The sequence below is a fragment of the Pseudonaja textilis genome, chromosome 1 (assembly GCF_049901715.1).
Source record: "Pseudonaja textilis isolate UNSWEBS1 chromosome 1, rPseTex1.2, whole genome shotgun sequence".
Classification (NCBI taxonomy): Eukaryota; Metazoa; Chordata; class Lepidosauria; order Squamata; family Elapidae; genus Pseudonaja; species Pseudonaja textilis.
In genome coordinates, this window is record NC_141990.1 from 220,302,819 (window position 1) to 220,314,456 (window position 11,638).

The 11,638-nt window shown below is 36.2% G+C and overlaps 1 protein-coding gene across 2 annotated transcripts in view; it reads left to right on the forward strand.

Annotated features, from left to right (window-relative positions):
- ARPC2 (actin related protein 2/3 complex subunit 2) overlaps positions 1-11,565 on the forward strand; it is a 27,636-nt gene extending 16,071 nt beyond the window's left edge. For both annotated transcript variants that reach the window (XM_087920537.1, XM_026707857.2), the window contains exons 4-10: positions 1,037-1,082; positions 1,675-1,861; positions 3,076-3,169; positions 4,674-4,800; positions 8,115-8,215; positions 8,550-8,650; positions 11,115-11,565. In XM_087920537.1, coding sequence (XP_087776663.1) covers positions 1,037-1,082; positions 1,675-1,861; positions 3,076-3,169; positions 4,674-4,800; positions 8,115-8,215; positions 8,550-8,650; positions 11,115-11,139 — 681 coding nt within the window. In that variant the 3' untranslated portion in view covers positions 11,140-11,565. The remainder of the gene's footprint in view (positions 1-1,036; positions 1,083-1,674; positions 1,862-3,075; positions 3,170-4,673; positions 4,801-8,114; positions 8,216-8,549; positions 8,651-11,114) is intronic.
- The last annotated feature ends 73 nt before the right edge of the window (positions 11,566-11,638 follow it).

The following is an 11,638-nucleotide window of genomic DNA, read 5'->3' on the forward strand; positions in this document are numbered from 1 at the left end:
TACATAGGAGCTTATAATATTGCTTGAATCGTTTTGAGGGTCACCTAAGAAGTACCAACGGGTATGAAAGCCCAGGAGCTAAGGCCCATGCCAACGCACTGTACATATTCTGAAAACCTGGTGCCTGTTTTGTCTGAGAAAGTCAGTTTGAGATTGTTTTGCTTCTGAGAAAGAGTTCTCTTCCAGTTCAGGGTATGATAGGCTCTAGTGCTTAATCCACAAATACTGGAAAAATCTCTGCCTCTCCCTTTTGCCTTTTTTTTCAGATAAAAGCATTATGATAAATAATAAAGTTACTGTATTCATATTAAATTCATGTTCAAAAACACATTGACCAACAAATAACTTCAGGATAGCAAACATGGGTGTATTTAGCTAAAACACTGTAGAATTCTTTGGAGATATTTTATGGGGTGATAACCTAAATTGCAGTTTTGTTAACTTGAAAGGAGAAGCCTAATTTCATATTCTCAAGACCTGAGTATGATAAATACTAATATTTGAAGGACATATTATATTCATTTCCTCCTTGGAGAAAATGAAGACAGAGACAATATGCATTATGCAAATTGTATCACAAATACCTTATTGGTAGATTCGGTTGTATACAGCTCACCAATTTATTTCTCACCTTCCTGGCTTCTCATTTTTCGGAAATGAAAGCAGACATTATGTTCCCATTAGAGGCAATACATTGTGAAGTTTATATATGTGTCATATCTTGAGTTGAACAATAACTAAATGAATCTCCAAAATGAGAATAGAGTAACAATGGTGAATTAGGTTTTTTTTATAACTATCATTGTGCCTTAGATCTATCTCCATTCTTTAATAACTGTTGCTTGAATTTTTAAGAGATGATTAGAACTAAAATCTTACAGCTTTTTGAGATGATTAGAACTAAAATCTAACATCTAAAAATGATTTGTCCTAGAATTGACTAGAAAAGATTTAGAGATTTTAAGGATGAGAAATTCTGAAGGAATCAAATAAAAAGACATGTTAAAGTGCATAATATTTATTTTCTGTCTCCTAGTTATTAAAGAGAGTGTATGGAAACTACTTGGTAACTCCAGAGTCTGGTAAGCCTCAGCATAATTTGTGCCTTGATTCCGATTCAATCTGCTGTTAAATTGTAATTATTCTCTGCATTTCAAACAGTGAAATTGTTCTCCATGTTTGCAAGCCAGCTCACAGTTGGGCTCTCCTTGTTGCAGTGCTATTTTAAAAAATACCCGCCTCCTTTCAGTATTCCACATGGAGGGCTGAGAACATCAGAGCTCTATTTCTCTGTAGCATAAGCTTCTGGATCCACCCCCAAGCAAGGCCCTGCATATCTAGTTAGGGATTCTTTGTACTGTGTAAAGAGAGTGACAGGCATTCAGAAGCTCTGGAAAACCATGGTTACCTTCAACAGTACTGCTTCCCACTCATTTGTCCCAAAATGCAAGGATAAGAATTGCTTTCTCTCACAGTGGGTGACAAGAGGAGAAACAGTTGCCTGATTGAAGGAAGAAAGCATGTTTAATCTTGCCAATACTTTATTTGAATATCTTCCTGTTGGGGAATTGGAAAGAATCTGTAAATGACTGGCCAGTATTGCATTGCTTTCTCCAGAAAGAATTAAGATCGAAAAGGAAATGTGCAAATATTCTTATTATTTACCTGTTCTAGGTTACAATGTCTCTTTGTTGTATGATTTGGAAAACCTTCCGGCTGCCAAAGACTCCATTGTCCACCAAGCAGGCATGCTAAAACGCAACTGTTTTGCTTCTGTGTTTGAGAAATATTTCAAGTTCCAAGAGGAAGGCAAAGATGGAGAGAAAAGAGCTGTCATCCATTACCGAGATGATGAGACAATGTAAGAAGTACTGTCTTTTTCTTGCCCTGTGACTTGGTCAGTTTCCAGACCCTCAGATTTTAAGATGTCCAGAACATTTCACCTTCATCTATCCATTGTTATTTGGCATCCAAAAGCTCTTTTCGATAGGAAATGACAAAACTTTCTATAGATAAACGTTGACAGCTAGTTAAAGCTAAAGCCTGACTGAAACATGCAGTACAAATCAACATACACAGGTTTCCCATATACATTATAATATGTAGGATACAATACACTAATACCAGTTGGTTTAAAATCATGAAACACTGTATTGGAGTAGAAATGATAGCCTATGGTTCCTGAATCCCATTTTATTGCTCTTAGTTTTCTCCAACCTTGATTGCTAAAAACTGAAATTTTCTTGCTATTGAATCAGAGAATCCCTGAAGTGCAGATCTTAAAATAGGCATACAGTAGTACCATATTAAAAATAAAATAGTCTTGCCCATTTTCATTCCACAGCCTTATCCCCCAACTGCTGTGTGAGGATGCCCAGGAACTCAAAAAGTCCAGTGAGCTTAGCTTTGAAAAAATATAGCTGCCTAGAATAAAAAGAAAGCCCTAACCCTGTAATCTTTGCTTTTGTATAAAGGAGCTCATATTGGGAAAATGTCCAAATGGATTGTAGCAGGTGACCTCATGAAGCTGAAGGGGGAAGTAGCAAAATCAGAGTCTTGGGGGGCTAACCTGAAAAGGGAAGAATGTATTGAGGAAAGCCATGGAGAACAATGAGATGCTTTAGTGTGAAAGGAAAGGAAAAGAGAAGTGGGCAGAGGGACAATTCTTGAAAGGATCTTGAATGACAACTAGTTTTATTTTGTGACATATTGAGGATGAGAGAAGGAAAGAGTTGGGAGTAGGATCTTTCTCTGTTGAGCAATTAGCTTTTCACTGAAGTTGGTTTTTGACTGTCCATGTTCATAACAACCACCATATTGTGAAAGATCCTTTTGTTTTGTGGTGGTGTTCCTACCACTTTCTCAAAATTCCCAAAATGCATATGCCAAAAGGATGAAGGATTGCAAAGTGGTACTGTACTAGTTCTCAAGACGTTGTGTCTACTCTCATGGAAGTTGAGTTATGTGTCACTAGCACTATAAAACTATCAGTAAACTTTTCTGTTTGTAATCCTCTGGGCTCTTAGTATTGAAATAACTTTCATAAGCCATGGCTTTTTTAATCTCTCTCTCTAGGTATGTGGAATCAAAGAAAGATCGTGTCACAGTGGTTTTCAGCACGGTATTTAAGGATGACGATGATGTTGTGATTGGAAAGGTGTTTATGCAGGTAGGACCATTTCTGTTCTGTAAAGATTTAGTAGATTGTGATTGATGTTCCTATTCTCAGAAGTTTGCTATTGCAAATTTAAAGTGAAGTTCTTCTCCATTAAAACTAACGGCTATTGCTGGTGCCTCTTGAAATTTACCTGTTTTTTATATAAATCAAAAGAATATTTACCATCTGTCTTGCTATCTGCATGAAGGCTGAAGAAAAGAGGGAGCTTGAATAGAAAAGCAAAGGCTCACTTGAGACATTATCTGTTTGCTCTGAACAGCTGCCTGGCTGGCAACATTTCCTGCAGGAGGCAGAATGAAAGATGAAGAAGAGAATTGCTCTGTTGAGGCACAATTCTGTTTTGTGCTATCCCAGTATCGGCTATTGGAGACTTTCTTATTGGGTTTCCTGAATTGTTTTCAGTCCAGTGGCTTCGATTACATATTTATGAAATTTATTTATAACATTTATCTGATCACCTGAAACCTTTTGGACATAAGCCATTTATAGAACTTACATAATAAAAGCAAAAATCAAGATAACAAAAGCAAAAATCAGGATAAAATTACTTAGAAGAGTAACCAGAGAAGCTAGCATTACAGAAAAGGTGAACAGTGTGTATGTGTGATTAATATACGAAGGTCCTCCAGAAAAGCCACATTTTCGCCTTCTCCAAGCCCATAAAGATTGGGGCCCCGCCCACAGCTCAGAGGTAAACTGTTCCACGGGAGGGGGCTCTCTACTCTCATTTTAATAGAACAGCCAAATACTATTTCATCATGTTCAGCCCTGGGACATAATATAAAAATGCAAATGCAGAATATGTTAGAATCCCTTCATAATTTGGATTAAGAAGAAAAAAGTCCAGCCAAAGGCTTGTAATTCCAAATTAATTTGACTCTCAGCATCTGCTTTTCTTTCTAGAAATTATGCATTTATAAAAAGTGAATTCTGTATTGCTCGAGCAAGGGAAGTAGGAAGCAGCATTAGTGGAAAGTGAAAGAAATACAGTATAGGAAGAAGAACATTGAAGACTTCTTTTTCAAGTGTAAGACCTTTAATGTGAGGAATAAATTTAAATGATGAAAAGAAAAAAAATAGGACAAAAATATCATTTAAATCTAAATAAAATGAACATTGAGGAGAACAGTAAAATTATTTCCTTTACATCATTGATGAAATATAGCATATTTTATAACACCTCATAATTTAGTTATCAGTAAAGTCATGACACGTGTAGTGCACATGATTTTATGCATCCCTCAATAAAACTATTTGGGGAGGGTTTGAAGGAGTTGGGCTTTCTTACACCTGAGCTTTTGAATTTTGTTACATCAGTGTTAAGAAAAGTGACTTCTTTTCTCACTACGATTTAGACAAGGAAATGATCAGGTATGTTCATATTAACTAATAAATAGCAACTAACCAAATAGTTTTTATTACTAAACTTGCATTCCATATTTTCAGTGTGTTGTTTTTAATGATCTCAACACTCTCATGCCTTTTCCTACCCTAGGAATTTAAGGAGGGCCGTCGTGCCAGTCACACAGCCCCTCAAGTGCTCTTCAGTCACAGGGAGCCCCCCTTGGAACTGAAAGATACAGATGCAGCAGTTGGAGATAACATTGGATATATCACATTTGGTAAGTGAACTTGTTCTCAGCCAGGCTAGGATTGGATGGTAAATATTTGAGCTGTTTTTCCCTAAATATTCTTTTATTTCTAAGAAATTACCCTTTCTATATATTCCAAACAACAAAGCTGCACACATTTCTTTTAGAGCATTGTGATACACAATTCTTACTACGCTTTGTGTATAGCTGTACATTTCAGGTCACTACTTAAGCAAATGCGCTCAGAAACTGCTTCTATAGACTATCACTGAGCCACGCTTCAGTTGTTGACAAGATACTTGGAGAAAAGAAATCTGCTTTCATTTTCTTTCTTGAGAGTTATACTTGTTGCCCTTACCAGGAGAGCAAATGCCCAGGTTAGATTAGAGGCAGGAATTCCCAAAATACAGGTATAATCTTGGAGGCTGATGGCTAACTATTGGTGGAAACTCAATTCTTTCCAGTAGGGTTGACACCTTTAATTTTTGCTGATTACTTCTTAAATTGGAAATTGGTGGTGGAGCTAAAAGTTGCATCATGTAGGCTTTTGGCACTATTTTTAATATTGTTGGGATGCAATCGGGCTATACAACTTCTTATCCTAAGAATGAATGATACGGAGCATCAGGTAACATAAATAGGCTGTCCCAGAATAATAGAATTTAGATTGATAAGGGTGTATGGAAACCAGCAAATTTTTGATATCCTCTCATCTTTCCCAAGCTAAGGAAGAGTTTCTTTAAAGCCAGACATAACATCTTGCCTTCTAGATTGCTTTAACGCTAAAATTCCACTAACTGTGTATACCTGCCTATGTGGTGTTAATGAGCTAGAAACACTCAGCCATTTACTACTACACTGTATATAAAATAATGTAGTAGTAAATGGCTGAGTGTTTCTAGCTCATTAACACCACATAGGCAGGTATATACAGTCAGTGGATTTTATAGGACATCAGATTGATTTAATTTTACTCTGTTATATAATCCTGTTGGAAAATTGGACAAATACCTTTTGAAGTTCCTTTTTGAGCAATTGAAATCCCCCATTACCTGCTCAGAAGCTAGGTTTTACATTGACACAATGGGAATAAAGCAAAAGCTGGTACAGAGATAATTATGTTGACACATACACACCCCCTCGGGGGTCTCATTTTTCTGTAGTTGTACGGATTACATTGTGAAAACACTACCTTTTTAATTTTTGGCTTTTGTATGGGTTTCAGTTTTATTGTTTTTGACTCTGGGATTATAGCTTTAATGCTAACAATTTTATATTCTTGAGATTTATTCTATTGGTGTTGTGATATGCTATTACACTACTTATTCTGCTTAAGATGTTTTTAGGTCAGGGTTGTAGCTCTGTACTTTCTGTGCAACTTGTCTTTTTGTTGTCTTCGAGCTGGTCATTGATTAAATAAAGTTTACTTGATTTGGCTTTGGTAAATTTATAAATTGATCAACCAGCACTAGGACTTAGTACTTCTCCTAAAAAGGACCAACTGTCTTCAGGAAAATACCTGTGAAACCATCTGTAAGGAATTTGTCCGTGGACCTTGAAGATTGCCTGACCATATAATTCAATCATAAAGTATTCTATTTCTTAAGCTAAATGAATTGTTGAGGAACTCCAAGCTATGTTTTGTGATGAGGATTTTCAGAATCTGAGTGTCTGATTTCTGATCCGGTCTTAATGATTGATCTTACAGGTTAATGTTACTCAAAGAAGGTTTCATGATTCTTTGATCCTGATTTTTAGCTCATCTGAATAGTTTTAAAGATCTAGTTCAGCAACTTTGGGAGAAAGATCATAGGTTAAATATGCTTGCTGTGTCATGTGCATCCATCTTATTCATTCACTCAAGTTAGGAAAATTTAGTATATTCTGAATCTCTGCACATAAAAAGTAATAAGTTGAGAGATAAGTTTTTATGTTTGCTTCCCTAAAACCGTAATACAATGTTGGGCACAGCCCATCATGAATTATAGCTGATTTGCAAAACAGCGAAAGTCACTTGTTGAAACTTGGGAGTCATGTAGCATTTTATTCCGGTACAGGCTGTGTCATATCTGTGACAGCCCAAATACAGAATAACATCAGAGAATGCAGTAATAATAGTAGTCAGTTATAATATTTCTCAGGGACCAGAGAATGACAGTTTCTTTTCACTGGAAAGTCTTTGATTTTTGCATGAGCAATCTTTTTGTTCTTTAGCTTTTTTTAGTGTGTCATCGCTGCACAAAATGTTCAGTTTAAAAATATTGTCTAACTCAGAGATATCATATTCGGCATTTGTTAAAGGCATTCAGTGAATAATTATGGGGAAACATGGAGTACATGAAGGGATGTCACACAAAAGAAAGTCAACTCTTCTCTATTGACAGACAGGCAGAATGTGGAAAAATTAGTTACTGGAATGCTATGCTGAGAGCCCTTGTATGGTAAAACCAATTCTATAGTTAGGTAGGGAGCTTCCCACCAGAGGATGTCTTCATGTAGGGCCCAAATGCACAGCGCTTATAGGTACTTTAACTTGGATACCTGCACTAAGAAAAGAGTTGGACTTGTCCTAAGAGGCCCCTTCCCAACTGTATGATTTGTGGGGTGGGCAGAGGGAAAATGAGCATGCTAACCTTGCTTCTCTCTTCCCATATCTTTCTTATCTATCTCGAGTTTCCATATTTGTACTGTGAAATCATTTATTATCCTTTTAAGGCTTTTTGGACAATGTTAAACCCCTGAATTTTCAGAATTGTATATTTTGAGATGGGACCTTCATCCTTGTCAAACTGAATGTGTATTTCATTGAAATAGCAAAGTTTCCCATGCCACTGTAACAAAGAGAAAATGAAATAGTATCAAGGTACTGAACTTGTTTTAATAAATCATATGAGAGAGGATTAACTTAAAACGTTGTCATGAATCTTGGAAAAAAGATTGCAAAATCTGCCAAGAATTATTTCAGTGTCTGCATACGGATGAGATCAAAACTTAGCACTGTTATTACAAATAGGTTGTTGTAATTTTTTCTCTCTCTTTCTATCAGTGCAAGCTGAATTCTGACTCTACTTAATGAAAATCTGCATAAAGAAAATGTTGGGCTCAGTGTTATCTTAGTTATCTACCTGAACACAATTAAAATGTTCAAAATGCAGTTGGTAATTGGTTTTCACTCTGGAGAGGACTTGATTATATCCATTCTGTACAAATACCTTTATTAATTACGGAAATGATGCAAATGAATCTTGGGCCAAAGAATAAGATGGGTCAGTTTAGCAATTGTCTAATGTAGCTATGCAATGATTTCTAAAGAATAAACATTTCTTGATGCCTTCTCTTTGCAGTGTTATTTCCCCGCCATACCAACGCTGCCGCAAGAGATAACACCATAAATCTGATCCACACGTTCCGGGACTATCTGCACTATCACATCAAATGCTCCAAGGTATAGGAATGATATCTAGAGTCCCAGGGATGCAAATGCCTAACATAGTTTGAGAAAATGAAATGACTGGTTATGACAGACTTTAAAAAGTTACTTACAACCCACCCTTGAAGTTACCATTATTGCACCATCCGCATGGTCATGTGTTCACAGGGTATATCTGATAGTTATGCAGATTGTACTTTAGTCTGGCAAGATTCTCTATGGACAAACAACCATAAAGCTACTCTGAGTAAAACATCATGTCATATTAATTTGTTGCACTTGACATTTAACTTGAATGTTAAGAACTATGAAGAGCCCTTGGATATGTTTTTCTTCTTCTTTAATGCAGGCTTACATTCACACGCGCATGAGGGCAAAAACATCAGATTTTCTCAAAGTGCTGAATCGTGCCCGACCTGATGCAGAAAAGAAAGAAATGAAAACAATCACGTGAGTTTTAAAGGGGCAGTTTCTTTCTTCTGGTTTATTTATTGGGTAAACTTGCATAGCTGCTCATCTGAAATATGTTAGTCTGAATGGCATACGAAGTGAAAAACACAAAATTGTACAATAAAAACACAACAAAAATCATTCAAAACTAAAAACAATAAAAAGCAGTAAAACGATTTTAAATTCTTGCAAAATTTGCAGGATAGTACATGAATTTTCTTAGCATTACATGATCTATTCAGTATTTGATACAATGCAGTCCTGAAGAACACAATGCATATAATCACGTTTTAGTGTTAAAACCAGGATAATGCATGTATAAATTAGATCTGTTTAAAAACTAGACTAAATGTAAAGAACATAGACTTAACATTTTATTATTGCTCATATTTCATCTACATCTGTGCATGTATTTTTGTATGTATCTCTCAAAAAGTTCCCTTATTTGTGGTTCAGCTAATCAAATAATTTGATTAAACTTCCTGCTAACCTAGTGCAGTAATTTATGGATAGATGATCAAAATAAAATAATTCACTAATGTCACATAGGATTGAATCACAACTGATCTGAGATTGAATCAGAGATACATTCACAAACAAGTGAGCTTTTACCAAAATAGATCACAGAGCTAATTTTCCAGAAGAATAAATGTTACAAGTCAAATTATAACTGATTATCTAAAATGTAACTACTTTAGCAAGCTCTTTATGAAGTAGAACTCAGCCTCCATTGTATTATCTTGCCGAGTTAGTAGCTATATCCTTGAATCCAAAATATTTGCAGGCTACAGTGTCAATACATAATTTGTATGTTTTTAGCTTTTCTAGTATCTCCTTTGTATCCTATTTCCAGGCTTTTACGTTCATGGCATTTACTTTAAATAATACTTCACCTGATATTATTGCTGAGAGTGACTGAAATCTAAGTCTTATTCACTAATTAAAAATAAAGTTCTCTTACTTGGGGGGATAATGCTTTATATCCCTGAGTTCCTTTCATCTTTGAATTATGAATATGAACTCTTTTTGGTAAGATATTTATCAGCCCAACTAGATATTATTTATACTGCCACTATGGTTCTTTTGCTATTCCCTTCATTTGAAAATTTATGCTACATTAATCTTAACAAGAGAACCGGAGTACAAAAGATGTGAAGATGTGTGGGTGTTCATGAGTACAGATAATTGTTCATTTCTTCTTTAAAATAAAAAGCTTTAAGGACCCGAGGTTACTTCAGTCGCTATTTTTATTGAAAATTAGAAAGAAAAACAACAAAAGATACTTGTAATTTGCAATAGTGGCAAATATTTGTAGCTTGGGTGAAGGTTCATTCTCCGAGCTTGTGGGTTGGTTTCTCAATGTTTCCTTACCAGGCTAGGTAACATCTTCAGTGGAGTTTAGGGGATGTCAGTGTCAATGTTCTTCTGTTTATAAGGGCTTCAGGTGGGAGTGTGTCAAGTCTTGTGATGGGTCAGGTGTGAGTCATCAATGGGTCTTGTGATAAGGAGGTTATATCAGGTCATGATAATTGGGAATTGAACTTCGGGGGGTGGGGGGGTGGAGTTGTGTGGGTTACGAACTCCTCAGAATCCAAATCAACCGCACAACCAACCAAAGGCAGCCCCAAACCTCATTCAACCCATTCAACTCTCCCCACACCAGCAATTCACCTCCCAATGACCCTGACCTGATATAAACACACCCACACCCGAAAACCTTATAAACAAAAGAACATTGACATCTCCTAAACCAGATTTAGGACAGTCATAAAGCGAATCACGATTGTTAAGTCAATCACACTAAATGAACCCAACTTCCCCAGTGGAGATTTTTTTTTTTTTTTGCAGAAAACTGCCAATAAAGTGGCAAATCATGTCATGTTGCAGCTAATCGTAAATGCAAGCCAGTTGTCACGCACCCGAATTGCAATCATGACTGCAGGGGTGGTACAACCGTCATAAATATGAGTACAGGTTGCAACTATGAACTGTCTTTAAATGGTCACAAGTCAGGGGCTACCTGTACCACATACAAGGACATTTCGTTCAAAATATCTTTAATATGCACTCATCTCTAATTTATAGTCCTATTGGACAGATGTAACGCAAGACTGGGATGAAATGAATATGAAAGGGGTCAAAGTAGCTGTATTGATTTTGAAAGAAATATGAAATGTACTAGATTGCCACCATTCCTAGTGGCTATGAGTTACTAATGCCCTTTGAGTATGTATTTTTGATCATCAAACCACTCCATTCCTGTCTTCGTGCTCATTGGAGAAATTTTATGTTAGCAATAATAATATTAATAGTAGATATTTAAGTCTGAAATGTAAGATTATGATCTTCTGAATGAATGCTGCTGGATAAAAGGAATGGGACATGGGTAAGTCTTAGAACCTCAAAATCATAAGGGAGGTCTGCTGGAGCCACTCTCACCCTGTACTCTCAAACTTCTTGCCAGGGGGAAGACCTTTGCATCCCGTTAAAGCCTGAGGCAAGGTGGAATCGGACAACTGCGGTAGAAGGCTGGAGCACTTGCTACCTGATAATCGTAGCTTTTTAATATTGCACCTCTCTGGGCTCTTAAGGAAGTAATCGGGTGATGTTTTCTATACAAGTTTGGAAAGTGATCTGTGGCATCGAGCTGTGCTTGCAAGGACTTAATTGAAAAAAAATGAAAACATCCTTTAATTCCATTTTGATCCATTTTTCTTTCTTTTTTTCCCCTCTTCCTGCTCCCCTTTTTTCGAGCTGTTTTGCTTTGCAATATGTTTACCGGTTATGAGTTGCAGTATTTCTTATGGTAATAATGCAATATTAACTTGTTTTTCTTCCAAGTATTTTGAGTTCACAATTCCTGTATCTGAAGAAATATTGTTGGGTTCATTAATAAAGGAGATCTTTCTATCTTACCCAGCATGGTTAATGGGGTATTCATTATTACTTGTGTTCAACAGAATCAGAAAAGGTTATGGGAGAGAAATA